The sequence below is a fragment of the Phalacrocorax aristotelis genome, chromosome 10 (assembly GCF_949628215.1).
Source record: "Phalacrocorax aristotelis chromosome 10, bGulAri2.1, whole genome shotgun sequence".
In the NCBI taxonomy this organism is placed as follows: Eukaryota; Metazoa; Chordata; class Aves; order Suliformes; family Phalacrocoracidae; genus Phalacrocorax; species Phalacrocorax aristotelis.
Window position 1 is genome coordinate 10,246,418 of NC_134285.1, and position 22,341 is coordinate 10,268,758.

At 41.3% G+C, this 22,341-nt stretch overlaps 1 protein-coding gene across 5 annotated transcripts in view; it reads right to left on the minus strand.

Annotated features, from left to right (window-relative positions):
- XYLT1 (xylosyltransferase 1) overlaps positions 1-22,341 on the minus strand; it is a 202,502-nt gene that overhangs the window by 26,717 nt on the left and 153,444 nt on the right. For all 5 annotated transcript variants that reach the window (XM_075105158.1, XM_075105157.1, XM_075105160.1 and 2 more), the window contains one exon: positions 11,994-12,074. In XM_075105158.1, the coding sequence (XP_074961259.1) occupies positions 11,994-12,074 (81 nt within the window). The remainder of the gene's footprint in view (positions 1-11,993; positions 12,075-22,341) is intronic.

Below are 22,341 nucleotides of genomic sequence, written 5' to 3' on the forward strand. Positions count from 1 at the left end.
TATTATTCCACAAATTTCTCTGTTGGGGTATAGTTAATTGGGAAGAAACACAGTTGCATTGCTCTTTCGCGTAGAATGAGTATGTTTGCTCCATTTTCAAGTCTATGGGGAACAATGTTTTGTTATTGCTGAACCATGAATAAGAGGAGCAACTGCAAAACTGTATAGTTATGGAAATGAATTATCTGAGACCAATATAAGAAGAAAAATAGTTGAAAAATCAATCCATGTTTGAAAACACTTTGGACCGGATGCCCAGACATGTTTTGAGACTGTCTGATCCAGGTTTCTATTTTATCCCATTTTCAGAATTACTTCCCAGATAGGGAAGCAGGGCAGCCATGAATTACCACATGGCTTTGCAAGGGGGACTGAGCGCTGTTAATAATGGTGTGTTGCTGTGTTGAATAAACCCCACATGTTCTGAGCAATAATAAATGCTAGCTAACCAGACCATTACAGTAACTAACATCCACAAGACCACAGACCTCACTGGATGTAAGCACTGCAGGCTAGCAAGGGCTGCCACACCTACAGTGAGGAGGACACCACAAGACCTGTGTTTCCTTCCTGAACAACATAGAGCTACACCAGGTTTCTTAGAAAAGTTTTAGGATTAGGAGGTCAAGAAGACATTTTAGTGGTCCTCAAACACACACAACTGAAGGAAGGGGAAAAGAAATGAAAGTTAAGGAACACCTCCAAAGCCTTCTGGACTCCTGCATCTGTAGATGTGAGTGTTAACCCTGTAGCCTAACTCCGTGGTTAAAGTTTTGTTCTATACCAATCAAAGAACTGAGACACAATTACGAAATGGTGCATATTAATTTTCAAAAGGACCGTAAATGGCTTCAGGGTCTATGTCCTACTGATAGCTATGTCTCTTCTCACAGTACGAGAAGGAGAGCTCCTCTGTTAACACAACAGTGCAGAAAATGTGTAGATGAGAGTGGAGAAATTTTCTTTCCATGAACAAGTTTCTAATTTCATGTTCCATTATGAAGGATAATAGAAAAGCCTTGCAATTTTAATGCAGTGCTCTGGAATGTAATCTTCAAATTCAATATTTATGCAGTTATCTCCAAATCAAATATTAATGTGCCTGAAAGTTTGGTCATTTATTTATTTCCCTCAAAACTAAATGCTCATTTGAGTTAATTATTTTAAGAAAATAATAGAATTTTATCGACCATATTTAAATAGGAATGTAAGTTCTTTTCCATGAAATCATTTATTTCAACTGCTATCTCTACCAATCTATCACCCTTCATTCTCATTTTCAAATAGAAGTTTCTTTGACCGCAATAGAACCCCCCAAACAAAAAAACCCCACCTGCCCATTTCAAAAACCCCTCTACTTACAAACTCCCTCAGCCTATATTACATGACAGGGCTTACAGTTAACTAATACCAGAAAGCTCAGTTGCACAGCTTCAGCCTCATTGCCTGAAATTGGTAATAGAAGAGTATGGCCACACTCAGGATGAGAAGGTGCCAGCAAATCTAGGCTCACATTTTCCAAAACAGTTGACAAGCTCCTTTTTTGCATACATACACAGTTCTATGACTTTTTGAGCTAATGGCTTTGAACAGCAAATCTCAGCACATGGAGTGAAATAAGACAATTCTTGGGAGCATTCTCGGAGTGTTTTCACAACAACTCTCAGTCCTTACATCCTATGCAACAAGGTTATTAGAAGAAAACTAAATGTACTTTCCAAACATTATCCTCCAGCAAGGCAGCGTAACCCAGCTGAAGAAGAGCAGCAATGCCTTTGGAGACCTGCAAAGAGATGGCCCTTTTGCTAATGCTTCTTGAAATGTTCCTAGAAACATCATATCATGTTTTAAATACCAGTAACAACCGAATAAGAGGGCATTTCTCAGAAGGTTCACCTTACTGGGCCTGCTTCACACACAGTCATTACACCTGAACAGAATAACACATATATTCATAGCAAATAATTTCCTTTTATCTATAATGCAATAATTTATACAAGGGGCTCTGAAGACACAGTTATACATTGGGCCATTGCTTGCCCTCTGTTTATGGTCCTTGGGAGACAAGTGGACCAAGTATATTTCAGATCTGCTAGAAGTTGAATGATCCTGCCTTTGGAGGAGGCAGTGGGTTACCCTAGCAAGCCTAGGCTGCACTGCTGGCACACAGAGAGCTGAACTGCAACTAAAGTGGAAAAGGTATATGAGGCTTTCTTTCTCCTCCAGACTATCTTCTAGGATGACTGGTGCTCCTAGCTACTCCAGCAATAGCAATTTTGGCACTCAGGGAGGCAAGAAGTTACTCTAAGCATATTGGATATTGCCTGAGGGAAAGGGAAAGGTACAGTTTGTATGCCACGTAGGCCTTTTCAAGAAATCAAAAACCCTTAAACATTACAAACAGTTCATAAAGATTCTTGACTAGCCATCCAAGCAGCCATTGCTGAAAAGAAAGATAAGAAGATGGAGGGCAAAAGCATGACCTTACTGATTTGTTTTAGTCTTATGCTGTATTTCTGTATTTCATTAGTTTCTGGTTATACTCAATGTAATACCAAAACAGTGTCTTTTATGAGGGCATGCTAAGCTTCAGAGAGCAATGAAATGCAAAAAATGGTGATTTTTTTTTCCCTCAGGTCTTTCTCTCTTGGGTTTTACAGGACATCTAGCAGACAACTCCCAAACTGAAGTAGAAAAACTGGATTAGTACAGTATTTCATTAATCTTAGTAAATTTGGAAAAATTCAGGTGCTTCCTGGCACCCTGAACTTCAGGCAAGACCGGCCCACCTCTGACAAGTGCAAATGTGCTTGCTAGAATAATGACATACAATTGCACCAAGGTATCGTTAGCCAAATACAACAGAGACTGCCATCAGATGAAGACACTTGACCTTTCGCCTGATCTAAGACAAACAACAGGAGGAAAATAATGATGATAAGAAAAGAGAGTCAACCAGGAGAAAATAAAATAAGACTAGGGTTATTAAAAAGCATGTCATTGTACATTATTGTATGGAACACTCCATCTAAGACATTTTATGCTTACCATTAATCAATTTTAGCTCTTCCTAAAGAGCCTCCAATATGGAGGAGCCTGGATTGCATTTGCAAGTAAGCAGCAAGCATAGCATAATATGAATGTGCCTTGCCAACTGAGCTCAGCAATCAGGCAACTACACAGGTGAAAGGTGATGTTTGTGCCCTCACTATGTGCGGATGCAGCCTCAGGGTTTACATGGTTCCAGATGGTTATTTTTATACTTTGTTAAAAAAACCTACTGCCTGCAGCACGTGGTCTATCACACTGAGTATAGATAGTTAACTGTCCAGAAGCTCATGATTGCAATCCAGCTTAGGGAATCCCTCTTATTTTGTAGTGTATTTAAATATTTATTAATGCATTTCAGATGAGACTCTAGCATTGTGTAACACATAAAGCATTTATAAGATGTTTAGCACACACTCCTAAAACACGAACATAAACACATAGCTCAGCTCTTCTTATGATGTGTTTTGACTACTAATAAATATTGTTGCACAGTTACTTAATATCAGCAAAAATATCACAATCAAACATCACCCTTTTGGATAGTTTTCTGCAAGTGACACTGCAGCATACCACAGCAACTCTGAGAGACGCCTGCTCCTGAATGCTCACACTCATGCAGTATGTAAGACAGAGAGTTTGCTGCTTCTGTTTTCCAAAGTCAAGGAATGAATAAAACTTTCTTAAGCATTAAAGGCTATCAGATTGCTAAACGTTACTTATCAGTAACCTCATCACTAAAGGGTTTTTGTCTGGAAAGAATACATTTGTTAAGGTTTAAAAGGTTTCTTCCTGTATGTTTCCTGTTTCTGAACTCTTGCCTAGAAAACCTCCTATCGACATTTCACTGTTAACCAGGTGCACCTACCAGGACCTCATCATCATTACTCACTTTACAAGAATATGAACTATGAATAAAAGGTAACAATACATCAGCAAAACAATTCATCCCAACTCGAAAACCAATACCAAAGCAAGGATCTGCAGAGCTTGGAGCTCCACTAGCACCACATCCATGTTCTCCTTAAAGTACGTGGACAAACTCTGCATATTGCTTTGACACTATGTTCTCCTCTTTTAACTCTCTTTAGACAGAAATTTGAAGAAGTCAGCCAATTTCGGTGGGAAAAGTCAAGTAAATATTTTTATGGATGAGAAATATGAGAGGCTCTTGCCAGCAGTGTTTGTACAGCCACCTTGGAAACACTTACCAGAGTCAGTCAGTTGGGAAGCATAAAACAGTAACTTGCAATTTAGGTGACCAAGTAGAAAGCACAGAAGAGTAATTTGACAATCTTGAGTTCAACAGTTGCAACAAGTAATCTGTGAGCAATCTCTAGGCTACAATATATCTCCATAAACCAGTTACTGAATAATTCTTTGTAATAAGCAAGTTCATAAAACCCAAACCTGCATAGAGCGGTTTCATTCCCTGCCCGCTGCAGGCCAGAAATCCTGGCCGCCACTGGATATGCGATGAATTTCCAGTTGCTTACAACACAAGCTTGACTTCACCCCATTTCCGTGAGTAACTCCATTCTACGAAGAGTTAGACAGTATTTAAAAAATCTGAAATAACTAACAATTGGCTATTTAAGCAGTGTCTATACTGTACCAGCAAACATCTGTTCTTCTAAAGATATGATCTGGCAGTATGTTTCCCAAGACCTCTTTCTGTCATGCTGAAGGCCTCCAGGGCTGATCCCCCACTCCCAAAATGGAGTTGAATCTTGAAAAGGGGAACAATGTCAAAAAGAAATCGCACCTACTTAGCCTGTCAAGATGAGGAAGATTTCCTCCCCGGTATGACAGGCCGCACGGAGAAAGCGCAGAATGCACAATTCCTGCTGTTTCAAAAGGCTATGAAAAATCCTCTTAGTATAGATAACAATGAAGAGAGGGAGAAAGTAAAATTGTAACCTGGTTTCAAATGTGTTTAAACTGCAGCATCCTGAATGCAATATCATAAGGTTGAAAGCAAACTTAGCTTTCTTTAATTCCCTTACTCTGAAGAAAATATTATAAAACACAGTACTATCCTAACAATCCCCTAAACTTTAATGCAAATGCACAAACATCAACAATATCATAAAGAACTCTCTTGACTGGATTTGCTATAGTGAGATTGGGTTTATTTCACATGCAGAAGCCAGACCTGTAAGTAAGCACATAAATTGAAATGCTTTTAGTAGCTTTGCCCACTGTGCTATATGCTCAGAAGTTAACAAGGAGCATAGGGAAACCTTACTTTTAAAATACGATTAGTGTTTGTCATTCGCAGCTCTACACGCCCTACAACAGAGGAGGGCACCAGACCTCGTGGAGCAGCAGAGTGTGGCTGGTGTGTGAATGGAAGCGTGGCCCACCCTGCGTCGTGGGATCACCAGGTGCCCCTTGGCGAGGACAGGGATTGAATTCAGAGCAGAAAACACAGGTGACATGGCCACGAAAAATAAATCAGCACTGAGTTAATGACATTTGTTCCTGCAGTTTCTGTGGGTCTGTAGGAGCTGGCCTACAAGTCACCACAAAACCAAGCAGTTACCACAGTTGTTTCCAATGTATGTTTAAACAGTCTTAAACTCAGTGTGTAAGTAAATCTGGGACAGACAACTGGTCTACTGCCACAAATTGCTGGACAATATAAAGTATAGATTATTTACAGCATAGCAAAAATGGGACAGTATTTTGACTGGCTCTTTCAAGTTACAAGTCTACCTTGAAATACTATGTTAAACATGGCCCTTCTCAATCAACAGCATCTTTATGGAAACCAAACATCCATGGCATTTAGGGTATTCCACACGAGATGCTGTTGAATACACACATTTTATCTGGTCATTATTCCATCTCTATATGGACATGATTAGATTTTTCAAGCTTTACAATAGGTGCCTCATACTCTACATAATTTGTTTCTGCTTCTTTCAGATGTAATTTTCTCAGTATATCCATTTAATGTTTTAGTCATACCACATCTTTGCATTATGTTTAGAAGAAATTCCTCACAATTCATTCTTCTCACCCACCTTTTCCTAAGCATTAACTTCCACCGGCTTCAAAAAATCTTACTTTCCATCTTCTGGAAATCTCTCCTTCAGAGGAAGTCTTAAAAAGCCTTAATGCTTCTCAGTATTTCAGTGTTGCAGGTCAGGGAGCAAACTCTTCAAGTATCCAAAAAAACCCCAACAACCCTCTAAAATTGTTGTAGAAAACTTGCAGAGTCTATTTTTTCCACTAATGACTCTACTAGGAATTGTCTTGTTTTGACAACAGTTCCATACAGTCCCTCATGAGTACAAGGCTTGGGAGGGACTTCCAAAGACTTCCCTGTGGGTTTCTTTCCACTACTCTTCACTTACGACATCTTTTAAGAAACACTGAAACAGTTTTTACAAGGATAAAAATGTAATACCTCTCATGATCAGGAAGGCCACAACTCAAGTGATTTTGTTTCTTTTTATATAAAAAGTAAGCAAAAATGGAGAAAAATGATAGTATGCAGAGATGTAGCATGAATTCACCACAGAGAGACTCAATGATATGTAACCTGACATTCTGCCATCTATTTGTCTCCAATAAATGTCTTCTCTAGAAGATTTCTTGTCCTCTCACCTCCTCTTCTTCCCAATGCCCATATGACTGAGCAGTCTCCGACCTGGGAATGCTGCTGGGCCTAAGCAGCTAAGCTTGAACCCACCTCATCGACACGATGCTGCTGCTGGAGCAGCTAAAGCACACGGTGCTGCTTCCACCATGGCCAGCAGACCACAGCTGCTGCAGACCCCGCAGGCAATGCAAAGTGACACACCACACCGCGCAGAGCACAGCCAGGTGTCACCACAACAGCATCTCACTGGGTGTTTCCACTGTGCTTAACATCTCCAGATCTGCATACTAAATGACTGAAGAAAGGAAAGGAAATGGGTATTCAAACTTTCCAAGTGACTGAGGGCAAGTGTGAGTCACTTCCATACAGATTTTCAAGCTACCAAATCAGGCTATTGACCCATGGTAAAACAGGGCCAAAAATATCTGTCCAACTTAAAAGGATGTTCCCTGCTATAACTGTTTCATAAAATATTGCAGAATCTTGGATGAAAGGACACAAATGCTGCTATATATACACCATTGAAAATGAAGCGTGCAGCTCAATGTTCTTCAATAGCAATCACATTTCTGATTACTTTACTGGTACCTTAGTTTTCACCTCCTTCCTAATTCCCCCACCACAAATCATGGCTACTTCAAACGTTCTCACTTACTGCACTTTCCTGAACTGGTGGATGATCTTGCTTGTATAATCCACCAAGACCACCAAGCATCCTGTTTTGTTGCACATCAAGACATATGGCTGTTTTTACTGCGTGTTCCTATCATCTTCAACCTATTTTTGTTTTGCATTGACAACTTAGCATTGTTTTCCAAAACTGTGCAGAAATAAAAGCCCTACAAGGAGGCAAATTGTCAAGCCAAAGCAGTAAAGGCTTTATGGTCCCCCTAACGCTTAGCATAAAGCAATAAGGATCATCTGAAAGTTAGCTGTAATGTCTAAAATTTTTAAGTGCCGTCTCTCTTCATAGAAGATGCACGTTGTTATTTCAGTCACTACAGTTCACATGCAACTGTTGGGCTGAACAACTTACAAGCAAAAAATAGATTTTCCTAGTCTGTGTGCTTCAGAATACTGAAGCATTTAAAAACAAAACAAAACAAAAACAAAGCACGGCTGAGGGAAATATGAGCCAAATGAACCACCAAACGTTCCACATGAGTAGCAAAGTATGCACTGCTGGGAGCTAAGTGGTTAAACTATTCTGGAAGCAGGGATAATATGTAATTTTTTTTTCCTAGTATTTGGGTACTTAACTGGGCGATTTCTCAGTGCAATACACAACAGCATTTACTGTTGACTCATTTTCTAACTGACCACCAAACCACCACCAACCCAGTGTACAGAACGCGAATGAACAGCATATGCCACAGTGCAAAAAAGGCACGTCTGAAAGGGTGATGAAACAGATACGCATCAGCAGAATTAGACTGGAAGAGGCGGAGGTTTTGGGAATGTGCTCTGGCCCTTTGGGAGTTAAGGTCTCTATATAGCCTCTGAGAACTGGGATGGCCTTGTGATACTTCTTACTAAAAGTCGTACAGTTCAGCAACACCTCTGAAGGTATGTGGACCCAGGATCCAGAAAGGGGACAAAACAACCGTGAGAAAAACATTAATGAGGGGAAAAAAAACAGCACAAAAAACAAATTCAGATACATAACAAACTTTTAATGGCCTTTTCTATAGTTGTTTGTATTCTTCATATGAGATCCAGATTCCTCTAAGATGCAACAGCATCCAACCTTCACAGCATGCTCACACAGTTTCCCAAATGACTACTGTAGCAAGGTTTCTAGAAAAAAACCCACCCTTTTTCCTGCCTGTTGTTGAAGATGTCACATTTGACTGTCTTTATATTCTATAATACATCAGCCAGGTGCTGCTCCTGCCAAAACCCCAAATCTCCCAGGTGTTCCAAATTGTAATAGCTTATACAACCACTGGGTTATTCTGTTGCTTTTAATAGTCTAAGACACTGAAAAGAGGAGAAAATGTAAGTGTTGCCCATGAAGCACTATGTAACGACTCCAGCCACTGTATGTAATTTCATTTCATACTTCCAGCTCTCTAAGGAAATAATGCTTCTCCAGCTGAGTTAAGGAGCCATTTTCATGTCCATTCCCTTTTCTGAAGCCACTAAAGGAAAACCAGAGCGATGCACTTTTTAATGACTTTGGCATAACTAAAAGAAAACTTCATTCTGTAAAAGGAAGCCTGGTTTATCTCCTTATTTGGCAGTAAAACATGTACTGATTGTGAACATGGCTTGAATACAAAGTACATTGTAATTGAGCTGTATAAGCATTTGAGTTTTAAGATGGCACTTCTAACCTTTCTCCCTCTGCTGTATGATCCAGAAACTATGATGACTTAAAATTTGGAGTTTCCAGTTGTTTGCAAAGCAGACTTAGACAGATAAAAAGCTTATTGTTTAGGAGCCATTATTAATCCACAAAATTAAAAGTAGCAGCAAGGGTTATAGATTGTTTTCAGTGATATTTAAATGCTTAGTTTCTGTATTATTAGTTCACTTGTTTTGAGAAAAACACCTTGGAATAGCAAAATTATTATTGTACGTGGGGCGGCAGTCAGTCTAGTCCAGTGTCCCCTCTGTTATCATGGTTTTAACTAGCCATTTTAAATAAAAAATCCTGTTCGTCTGTTTTGAGATAGGATGTCCCAAGGGAGTTTTCTCCTATTGCTCAATAACTTGGGAGAGTGGCCTATGTCCCAAATCCTTTCCAAAAGTTGTCTTTTTTTTAATTATTATTTTTTGTTGCCCAACCTTGACTCTGTTGCTTCTGTTCTAGACCTTTCTAAGCCCTTGGCCATACCAATCTCCCCGTGGGATATTTCTTTTCCACAGGGCTGTGACAAAGCAAACGGCAACGTTTAAAAAGTAACTGGAAAATTTAGTAGAAAAAAAAAATCATCCCTTACTCTTAAATGAGCAAGTCACCAAGTTTGGCTTTGGAAATTCCCCAAGCAAAGGTCACAGAAGACTGGGAGAATATTGTAAGGAAGCACCATTACCCCTCTTTTTCTTCTTCTGCTCCTCTGGGGGACATTGGCTTGTAGGCAGCAGGACACAGGGTGGCAGCCTAGATGGGCCTTCGGTCTCATCTCACCTGCCTGTGCTTATACAAGGTATTTCAGTCCAGTGGATTTCATCATTCTAACTACAGGAATAAACCTCACCGGCACGACCACAGTTTACACACCTTGGGTATAAAGTGAAACTCAATTGGAAATTGTGCATCAAATGAGCAGAGCAGATGGTACAGTTACTGGTTTAGACAGTTCAGAGTTACTGAAACACTAAAACTGAAAGATCAGGCTAGAGATCTTCACATTAGATACAATTTCTCTCTTAAGAAGTGGTTGTAGAGATGGAAATTCACCCGCAGTACAAGCAGAGGGCTAACGGCTTTTTGATCATTTTTTGATACCAATGGAATGCATTTTTACCAAATGCCAATATTACTCAGAGGCTTCCGCAGCTGCTGTCCTGAGTCCTGTCTCTACAGTTATCTGGGCTATGCAGGAGGAGGGGAGCCACTGTATCTCCGTGACACAAATTCTGGGGACCTGCCAACGGGCAATGTGAAGGAATCCATTCATCCAGTGGTCAGCAGTGGGAGCGCTTATGGGACTCAGGGACTATACAACCATGGTGGACAGAGGCAGCAAATCTGCACTCGTGTCCCACATCACGTTCCCAGATGCACAGAGAATTTATGGTAGAAATCCAGGAGAAAAAATAAAACAAGGCAACACATTGTAATAGGCTAAAAGGTATTTAATTGTTTATACAGTCAAATGGAAGCATTGAACTAATAAATGGGTTGTTATTCCTATGAGGGGAGGACAAGTGGCACATTAGCTCATTTTATTAGTAAATTAATACCAGCTTAGTGTGTTCAATTGATATGAATTGTTCTAACCCAGCTGAGGTTAGCATGTTTGAACCAGCTTGATGCAGGCACGTCATAATTCATTAGTTATTCTCCTTAGCCAGCTAGGGAATTTTAGAAGAATCAGGTGCATCAGAAGAGCAAAAAGGTGTAGGAGACCAACTGCTTTTCCCTGGCCATTTCTCTTCCCTTTTCTACTTTAACTCTGCTGCCAATCACTATTGCCAGCTAGAGCTGAGCCTGCCAATCACTGACACCCTGCATTTCCCAAACTAAAGACTCTCTTGTGAAAACACACAAGAGACTCGGATTTAAATATTCCTCACAGTATTATTTTTTACTACCTGTTACAGAATTTCTGCGTGCACAAGATGAATGCTCATGAGGACTTCATTTAAACAGGAACATGACAGAAGTGATAAATCTAGTGACAAGAGCAAGAGCAGCCAAGAAGTGAGGGAGACCTGTGTGTTATTCTACCCACCCGCTGCACTGAACACACGACTCAATGTGTCACATCCTCTGTGTACATTATCTGAACCCAGCCTTACAGTACCCTTGACATTTTACAAAATAAAGAGATGACCTGGTGACCAAGGCAGAATAAAACAATATTTTTATATGCAAAGCCAGAGGGACTCAGCATATGGAGTTGCTGGAACTGTTGCAAGACTGCTGTTATGGTACAAAACTATCAATAAAAAGGAAAAGAAAAACTATCAATAAAAAGGAAAAGAGGACCACTGCAATCAGATGGGAAAGATCTTCCACCTGCAGAGGTTGTTTAAAACTTTGGAAACACGGTGTTTGGTCACTGCTGCTCCCTCAAACCACAAAGCTGTAAGTATCACCAATGTGCTGTGGGAAACATAGTGCATCCACTTTTCCCTAAGACCCGTGCAGGGTGGAGGAAGAGGGACATTGATCCAAGGACTTCAAAACTGTAGCAGATGCTGATAACCCTTCAGCCACCATCCTCACCCTCACTAGCATGTGCAGGCTGGTACAGGCTTCCACACCTTGCAGAGATGCTCTGCTTGCACACAGCTTTGTCGCAGACCCTGGCTAGCACAGGTCTTGGTCACTAGTGTGGCGGGGACCCACTGGGGCAGAAAAGTGCTCGTGTGGGACAATCACTGCTTGCTCCCGAAACACTGATCTGTGCCAGGCCCCAAGAAGGGAGCAAGCATCAGTCTTCTTACTGTCTTCCTCCCAACAATAGCATCTTTACAAACTGATTCTGGGGAGGAGCCATTCTGGACCAATAAACAACTGTCCTCAGGAGAGGGTTTCCTCCTCATTCACTTCACTTTCCTGGACTAGGGATTTCTTCACTCAGGTAATGCTGGAAAACTGTCCCTATGCAAAAACTCTCAGTGCCATGGTTAAAATAAGCTGAGGAAAGGGCCAGCTTACCTTGCGTTGTCCCTGCCGTGTGATTTCAAGAAGTTCATATCACGATATCTGGACAGGAATGCTACTAGCTGGTCATTTGTCCTGCAAGAGAAAGAACAGAAGATGCACAAATTACACTGTGAAAACTAATACGTTTAGAGTAATTTATATACTTATTGCTCTCATTTGTGGACCATCTACAGACTTTTTGAAGAAGCAGTTGCTGAAAAACTTCCAGCCTGCTGCTGCACTTCACTGCCTCCCTCTACTCAGGAAAGGGTACTTCGAAAGAAGCACAGCTTTATTACATCTTAATGAATTTCATATCGACTCTTGGCAGATGTTTTAAGCATTGTAACAGAATATGTGTTAAGTAATACTGCTCAGCACTTTTAAAGTATGAAAATCCAACTGCAAGATGAATGCGTTGGTAGTCCCATTTTATATGCTTTGCTCGATCTTTCCTACAGAATTTGGTTAATTATCTATTGACATTTCATTTGTCTTCATTTTTCACAAAGAAGAGGCCAAGGTTGGAATGCATAAAGCAAGAGAATTTGGATGTCAAAATCCCAATACAATTAATAGGAACAAAGAAATTTAGAAGGTTAATTCCAATTAGTATGACTGGCAATCTGACACCAGTATTTTCAAAATTTCAGCTGACATGTCCAAGAATGTATTTACACTTGACAGCTTTTGTGGTCTGTTATTGCTTTAACAATGGAGCAAAAACATTCTCTGTTTATCTAGGTCAGCATATTCTGGAAAATTGAATAAATGATATTAAAAAGATCTTCATCTCCTGAGTTGCCTTCAAAACCACAACATTACAGATACAACACCATTCAAACAATGGTCTCTAATGGAGTTGACGGCAGAAAAACTAAAGATAAAACATCTGTCGCCAGTACTGTATCTTGAAAGTATTTTATTATTATAAGTCACAGAAAACCAAGTTAAACCAGAGTCCTGTATAAATTGTGCTTAACTTCTGGGGTCAGGCTGCAACAACTTGAAAATATTATCAGCCTAGTAAACTATCTTTGTTTCTCATAAAGCCAAATTCTTCTGTCATCACAGGTAGCATTTCATTATTGAACTGATGAATAAAGAACAAGTTAACCATTGATTTTATCTGGATCAAATGAAGTATCTGCCTATCAACCAGCCTGAACAACCAGGCTGTAGGAGCCTGAGACCCTCCTTCTATGCTCACTCATGTGAGTTGTAATACCTCCCAGGGTCAGACTCTGCATCTCAATTTGGCAACCTCAGAAAACTGCTTTCTGTATAGTAAGTTGTGCAGATTTTCACATTTGCTGCTCCAGTGATTCTCCATCTTACTGGGATGAATAGACATTTAGTGAATTTACTTAGCAGTGCTTCCACATGAAATGGTTTCAACGGCTAACATCTTTGGGTGAGTTTCTAGGCAAAAGCTGGCATGCAAAAATGATCTTTAGAAATATAAACAACTTTGGAAGTGCTTGAGCTTTGATTTCCTTACAGGATAAAAATCAAATCAACTGAAGTAACAATCCACACCACTCAATAAAATATCGTTTCTAGATTGCTCACCAACCTATACTTTGTTTTTCAGCAGTGCTCTGCCAAGTGTATTTGGACTTGGGGCTGCCATACAAACTTTTCAATTCTTCATGCCCACATGATTTCTAGTTCTCAAAATAATTAATAATTGACACTTTCCCACTGGTGGCAACTTGGTCCTAATTCTAATATTTTTTAAAAAAGAACTTATGCAGAGTTTTTGTCAATTAAGTACGCTTCTTTCCATGTGTGACAACATGGAAGTAAAACATCGCATTCCCATTTGGTAAAACTTTCTAGTTATTTGACATTTAGATTTATGCAGTCAACCATTTCTGTGCTCAGCATGGGAGCACGCTGAATTTCTGTTAAGCGTTCATTCAAACTGCTTGTCCTGACCCCAATATCATGAGAATGCTGTGCACCACCTCTAAATTATTCCACTACACAACATTAAAAAGAAAATCAAAGGTACTGAACATGCCATAGATGCTAATGCAGCTGCTAACATCCTCCTCACCTCTCAGAAAACTTTGCCTCCAGGGGTATATTTTGTAAATGCCCCTGGTGCAGATTGCTGCCACACTTAATCTATGGTGGCAGCAGAGTCTACACCATTGGAGTGCCTCTGGCACTCCTGAGAAATACTAAAGACATGGGCCAATTTTTTCTTTAAGTAAGGCAATGGAAAGCTGAGATTTTCAGCTGAAGACATCACTGGGAGCAACATCGACTCCACACTGCCAAATTAAAGTCTGCTACAGCTCCAAAATTTCAGGGATAATTCGCTGAGCATAAATCTGGCACAAAATCTTTTACTAACCATCGCAGTGCAACAAAAAGTAACAAGTCCAACATATTTCTAGTATTTCCTTCCTAAGAAGGAACTAAAAAAGTCATGGGGACAGGGAGAGTAGTTCACGTTACTGATTAAAACACACTAATATACATATTACATCCCTATCAGTTTCCCTAGTGTGTAACACAGCACAAATACAGATCAAGGATAAAGCCTTTCCACAGTTGGTGTGTGAGGCTGGAGCTGATGGATGCATCCACACAGCTCTCACTTTTATTTTCTTTTGTTATTAAACTCACTCAGAGGGTAAGGCACCAGGGAGGAGGATTAGTCAGCTGGTTACCTGTGCCATTAGCCAGAAGGGAGGACAATCTGAGAGTAGTGAGGCTGAGACAAAGTGTGCAGGCTTTCAGCTGTGCAGCATGCAGAGGGAAACAGAAAACTAATCCTCCAGTGAACCCAAAGTGTGGTGAAAAATTGTGCATGTGGGAGGGCTTCCATGAGAAAATGACTGATGGGGAAATAAAACATTTTTAACTTCATTGATGAAGATTTGCTGTTAAGAAAGGGCAGGTCTGCCAGCTGGGATGGAGGAGCCCATCTCCATCAGAACTTTGCTTAAGTCACCTCAGTAAAGTACTGCTGCTCCCCTCCTGCAGCAAGGACAGACAGAGGTAGCAGGAGCAGAGCACTGTGCCTGCCTGCAGAGATGCCACACAGCGAAACTCAGCCAAGCCTCCCATGGGGTCAGGCTCAGAGAACGGGAGCAATTGGCCAGGCAGGCAGGAGGGCTCCAGAGGCAGCAAAAGCAGCTCCAGGGCTTCTGGTGACCCAACCCTTGGCACTGCTCAACCTGGGGATGTGGGTGCACCTCTGGGCTGGGGCTCAGCCTGGGGTTAGGGTCAAGATTAGAGTTAGAGGTCTATGAAAGAGAACGGCAAGTCCAACAGCAAGAAGGGAACTCAGAAGATATTGTCAAAGCAAAGTAAGGTCTGCCACTAGTGTTTGCTCATGAGCAGTGCCTGGCCTGGGACTAAGGTGTCCCAGGGTGTGAGCAGGCTAATCAGGCACTCAGTAAGCACATATACATGCTGAGCATTGCAAGAATTTCAGAATATGGTGTATACACTGGGGACTGAAATGGAAAACTGGAAAGAGAAACACTGACTTTGTGTTTGCATTGTCTGAATGTGCTGGCAGGTCTGTCCAGGAAGTGGTATGAGTGCATCCCTGCACACAGCCACAGGCAAACACTGCAGAGAACAAAAGGCAGTGCTGGTCTTGCTGGTTTTAAGCAAACCCCCCAAGTCCTGGGGACTAATCCAAGCAAAGAGCAAAGAGCAGAGATCCCTTAGTTTACAGCTGTGAAAACAGATTAAGAAAGTCTTTGGAGAATCTGAGAAAAGGAAAACAAGCAATTGTTACTTTTGGAAGATAGCAAAGGCTAATATAAATATCCTTGATTCAGCAAGGTACTTAATGCACGGGCAAGTTGAAGGGCGTAAGAAACAGCAGTCACTTCAATGGGACCGTTCATATATCAAAACTCATTCAATTACATAACAGTTTGGCTAAGTTAGATCAAAAGTTCAGAAAGTTTTGGCAGCACACATGTACAGAAACAAGATATTGTTGATTCTGTGTAGGAATCAGATGAAGGAAAGAGCAACTGGTTTGTTGGATTCTGGGGTTGGACTCTGCCATTGTGGTACTGCAGGGGCTGCCCCTGCATGGCAGGAGGCCGGTGCCCCTCTCCAGAGGGATATTTCAGACACACTGGTGTTGCTCTGCCTGTCCCAGTGTAGACCCCGGGGCTTCCCCCATTCCACAGCCTGGACAACCAGGGGGTTGCCGGGCACAGAGCAGGCTGTGACTCTGCAGACAGATGAGACCCTGCTGGTTAAAACAGGGAGCAGTGACAGTAAGAAAAACTTCCAGATTGCTGCAACCCAAAATGCCACCAACTTAACTGAAACCCAGCCCAAACTCCAGAGCCCACCCACAATGATGTTGTGGCAGAGGCAGCGCTGCCAAAAATCTCTTTTGGTTTCTTTTCTGCTTCAGTGGGTGAGGTGACAGGTAGGAAGGTTCAGCTTGCCATCTCACAAGTGAACTCACCAGTGAGGTCTTAAAAAAATATCCTCATTTCAGGTAAATCCCTGGACTGGATTTATAAACTATTTCCTTTATCAAGGACTAGAGTGGGCAATCTTGTTTCAAACTTCATAACTTCATGAAAAGTGCTAGGGGCTGCAGTGCATCTGCATACAAAGTATAGACAACTCTCTGTCTCCTAGCGACTTACAGAATCACAGACTGGTAGGGGTTGGAAGGAACCTCTGGAGATCACCTTGTCCATCCCCCCTGCTTGAGCAGGGACACCCAGAGCAGGGGGCACAGGGCCGCGTCCAGGCAGGGTTTGAATGTCTCCAGGGAAGGGACCCCACAGCCTCCCCGGGCAGCCTGTTCCACTGCTGCCCAGATCTGATCTATCAGAAAGGTAAGGCTAAATAAATATTTTTAGACATTATGCACGCATACAGTTTTTCTGCTTGGAAAGCAGCTCTCGTAGTGCAGTATTCTTTTGTTACTGGCTCAAGGTTTGAGACAAAATCTAATAAATCCATGGAAATCTCTCTATCGTCTTGCTGGGCTTTAGACTTCTACAGGCAACTTCACTCTCTTCAGCCCTGCTTCATTAGCAGTGCCCCAGAAGGATGGCTTTTACTGCACTGGCTCTTGCCAGGTCATTCTCAGCACTTCATTCACCAGGAATACCTCAAATTGTCCCAGCTTAAGTGTCTGTCATGAGCTTATCCTGAATTACATGCACAAGCATGGGCTAGGGACAGCTGCTAAGCTGAACCCAAACTAAATTCCTTTTTTAATCTTTTTTTCTGGCGTTATTTTCTTTTATTCTCTTTTCCTAAATGCCTGCTCTTACATGCAAGCATGAGCACTGAGATGTGGATTCTGCTACCCCTTCCAGGCAGCTGTAACTCACTTTGACCACAAATGTGGTTACTTGTAAATTACAATGTTGGAATATGAAAAGCAAGAGCGAGACAATTAAAATGTGGCTTTAAACTTCTTTAAAACAGACCCGCTCAGTCCTGGTTCCACAATTCTCCAGAAGGGAAGGGCAAAGACTGCTGGAAGCAACAGTATCTTGGCCTCTTAGTGGTTTCTCTCCCCAAGCGCTAATCTGATTTGAATGTGATATTTGCCTTTAGTGCTTTTGTCACAGTTGTAATCTTGATGTGTGGAAGGGTTTTTTTCTTATGCATTTTCTATTCTGACAACGACACACTCCCAGCATAATATAAGTGTGCCTAGGATGTGACAATTCACAGTACTGGTTACAGTAAGTAATTGCTATGTTAACCACACGACATTACTGAGAGGACAGGCAACAGCAGTATCGGAGCTCCTACAAGCTGCCCAACTTTTCTCCAGCAAACCATCCCAACAGAGTTAGGTAAGTGCTTAAGAGTTGTTCGCTGCAGTGACCAGCAATCACCAAACCTTGGAGTCCTTACAGCTGAGCACAGACCAGCACCTACAGCGTTGCTGACAATGGTTCTGCAGCCACAACTCTGAGATTTTTTTCATGTATTTACCATATTTTACAAAGACAAAGGCTGTATTCCCTAGGAGAACAATACTGAAGTGCTGAACTGAAACAGCTGTACTGCAGTGACTGAGATGATGCTGTGTCATGACACCAGCACCTGTGGTCTGAGGGCAGCTCCTGAATTCAGGCAGCAGGTCTCACCAGACACGAGACATGGACATATGCACGTCCATGCTGGGCTGTACGCTTGCTTTCAGTGCAATTCCAACAGCCTAGGTTGGTACAGAACAACATACCCACTTGTGAGGAGATGGCACACTGAGAGTGGATAAAGTTATTAATCATGATTAATTTAGCGTTATCTAAAGGCAAGCCTGCTAGCTGCTGCACAAGACCCTGCTGCTGCAACGAAGAGGGATGTGAGCACAGGGAGAGGGTTAGTCCTCGCTGTGGTGAACAGTGGTGTCAGCAAACATAGCAGCAGTTCTACCATGGTGTGGGTTGCTGTAGAGGTAGGCGAGTATCATGAAAGCAGCTGAACAAACAGGAAAGCATTTGGGAGAGTAGGGCAAGGAGGCTAATGTGGTTTGAAGCAGCAATGAAGGGCCTCTGAAGCGAGAATGATGAAGGCAAACACATAGTCAGAAGAGGCGAGTCAAAACGGTTACAAGTTCCCTCAGTGCCCAAAGCCTTGGTATTTCTACCCGTACCCGCCTGACTCCTCCCCAGTTTCCTTTCCCAGGATCACTGTGACTGTGTGAAGCCCTACAGAGCCCGGATGTACGGCAACCCCGGCAGCTCTTTGCCAAGAAACTATTTCTAGAAGGTCCCTAGAGAAGAAGATGACTTCAGAGAAGAAAACTGGAATTGTGGGGCAAACTTATCTCCTCAGAGTTAAGCATTCTATTACTCCATGGTTAAACATGCGGATGTGCACAGAAGAGCCTGGATGTGGAAAAGCTTTGATTTTGCTACCTTCTTTTCAATAAATTCTAATAATTATGATTAAGCTTATTGATTTCAATAAATGATTAATCTTACTCAACGCGTTATTGTAAAGTATTAGGACATGCCATGGCTGTCAAGACCCCTGTGGCAGCAGAGTTCCTTCTCAGACTATTCCTGGCCTGGAGCTATCCTGTCCTGCTGCCCTCTCCCTCTTAGGCAAGCAGTGTACCCTTGCGTGCATTCAGACCGGCTCACCAGCTTCTGCAGCTGCCAGCAGCCCTGCATCACCCTGAGGTGCAGAAGAGGTGGGGAGGAAGGAGATCAATCCAGGAGATGGGGAAGAATTATTGCAAATTCCCACTTACACCTGTGTGGCACCCAGTGCACTCTGAAAGCTTTGCTCCCCCATCTGCTGGGGACATGGCAGCACTTGGCAGTGAAGCTGGGTGGCATCTTCCTACTCCAGTAAGGGACCCCAATCCATACTGGCCCTTCCACCATGCCAGCTAGCACACGTGTGGGTGTGTGTGCACGGCATGCACAGGTAACCTAACAAAAGGATACATCAGCAGAATGATTCAGCGGAAAACCCAAAAACCTACAATACCTGTTCCTGAAGGAAACACTTAGAGCAAGATGATCAACCATGCAAATGCATCCCCAGAGTACATGAAAAAACTTCTCACTGCAGAGTTCATCTCACTGATGCTCCCAACTCCTCCTTTCTCCCCAAAGGCAATTTAGTGCAAGGGGAGGCTCAGAGGAGCCTGACCCTGGCTGTAGCAAGAAAGAAAAGACTTTGCCATCTAAAAATGCAAAGAAAGCGGAAGGCTATATTTAGCCATCGCTATCTATCACCAAACAAATATTAGCATGGCAGGCATTTCTCAGAGAAGCTGATTTCCCGTAACAGCAGTCATTCGTAAAACATACCATAAAAACGAGAACGACAGATACAATTTCGGAGGCTAACTGCATGTGGAAAGCTCTAGGTGACTGTTAACACCTCTGCTTTTACAACAGTGTTGTCTTAAATGGTTTGTTTTGTCTTTCAAGTCAGGTTTAACAGAGAAACAAGATAATGGAAGAAAACTATTGCTTTAGCAGCTCAGCTTACTCGAGTACTTGAGAGATTAGAGTTCTGCTCCAGCAGCAGCGCTGCCATCTGGGCTGGGAAGTTGGACCCGTGTATTTCAAAGCATTAGCTTTCTGCATTTTGATGCTCCAGGCACTGATCAGTCATCATACAGGATGCAGCTACTCTCAGTGCAGCTCTGCCAGTGTTGTATGACTCTCAAGACATTTTATTAGCAATACAATCATCTTTGCTGTACTTTCAATTACTGCTTCCCATTCAACCATTGTCTATTTCCTACGGAAAAGAAAAGAACTAACAGTCACAAAAGAATGAAAGTCTTCCTTAAATGTCACACTGCTGAATAAACCTCTTCCTAGTGAGAGTACGTGAATGCTTGGGTACAAAGGGGATCTACTGAGAGAAAAAGAATATACTCCATCGTCTGCTTCCTGAGCCACTCCACAACCCATTTTCTATAAACTCAAGGCTTCAGATGGCATTCATAAAATAAATAAATAAGCCCACTGCTGACAAGCAGCAGCACATGCTTAAATGAAAATCCTGAAGAGACCATATAAGAGAATTCCATCAAGGATTAATGAACAAATGTGATTAAAACCATCTACAGCTCTGGATTGCTGCCAAAACGCTGCCAGCAGTATTTGATATGTAAATGCTTAAAACATTTGCTATGTGCACAGCCGTTGATGCAAAGCCTCTATAGAGAGTTTCTTCATCTAATTAGATATTGGTTTAGCAAACTTTGGAGTTTATAAAAACTCTCAACGTCTCATTATTCTTTTAAAACAGAATATCCACTTGGTTGGAATGTTTTCCAGCTATATCCCATGAAACCCTGAAATGCCTTTGGCTAATGAAAAGCTCGAGCCCTGTATCAGCTAATAAACCCTACAGCTTTTATGATAATAATAAATACGTACCACATGCACTCATTAAAACTTTTTAACTTGTTGCTTTTGACTTTCTTTAGTGATTTTCTAGATATAAAATGATCTACTAAATTTCCAATTATTTTATAGTGCAATTTCAATGCAAGCATTTAAATTATCCTGGATCTTTTCAAACACACTACACTATACAATGACCACTGTATGTCTGATCTGGTAAAGCACTTGATGTGCTTAACTGTGGCACATTTGTTGCTCTTCTGAAATGATGTGACTTTCACACTATATTCTCACAAATTACTTTATGGGTAAGGGTCTACATGTCTGTGTGTTTGGAAGCAGCATATGCAATGATTACACACAAGACTAAGAGCTGCCTTTCAACTAATCTTAGATCTCTTAGGCGCACAAGTGTACTTATTAAGAAGACTTTTCCGGGGATGTCAATCCAGCTGTACCTTAATTTGTCCATCTCTACACCACAGATATATCACACAACTCATGATGGTTTGAGATTTAACCCACTGATGTTTACAAAACATTTAAAAAAAATCCCTTCCATCCCAGGGGTACCTCTGAACTGATCTTAGGAACTCATTTGTTTGTGACAATGGCATTTTTTGAGCATCCTTACTGCTGTGATAAAAAGTAAAGAAATAAGAAAAACACTGTTCTGTAATACCATGTGATACGTAGCTCTTTCTTCCCCAATTTTAAAGCAACCTATGTATTTCACAGTAAAAGTATGAAATGCATTAAAGTAGTTTTCCTTTCATAAATCTAATTTTATGCAATTGCTAAACCTAGATTATATGTGTGCTTATCAACAATGAATGCACTGAAAAAATGCTTGAATAACAAAAGCTTCTGAAGCTCCTTCCAAATGTGCAACTGCGCATAACCTGGTACACATGAAAATAATCAAAGAAAATCAGCTACCTGCAGGACAAATTATTCCCTAAATAACCTGGTGTTGATGCATTCAACTCAGAGGCATTTTTCTAGAAAGGAAGGAAACATTTTACCCTGATTTATTGAACAATTTTCTATTTATTTCTCTATTTAAGTGTATGAATGATCAGCACATCACCACTAGTACTTTTTTTTTTTAAATCTTGCTAGCCTAGAGCTTGAGTGCCTGACAGATAGCCTTTGCTAAAAAGTCCTATAATTGCATATTTCCAGCAAATATTTTTAAGTAAAGCCAAAGACATGTGTCTAACTTAGATAAGGACTAGAAAAGTTGTTAAAGGTATATATTGTAGTAAAGCAAAATTCCTTTCCCACTACATTCACAAGAGTACTTTAGTTGAACTGCATATATGGAGGAAAGCTCATTTTTACCAGTGCTGGCAAAAACTGTTTATCAAGCCTTGCTGGTATTCCCATTATTCATATTAAAAAAAAAAATCAATATAATGCAGATTGGTGAAGAGAAAAGAAGCCATGTAGGGTTTAGAGACTTCAAATTATAGCTTGATGCAAAATGCTTAGCATGTTTGGGTAAGTAA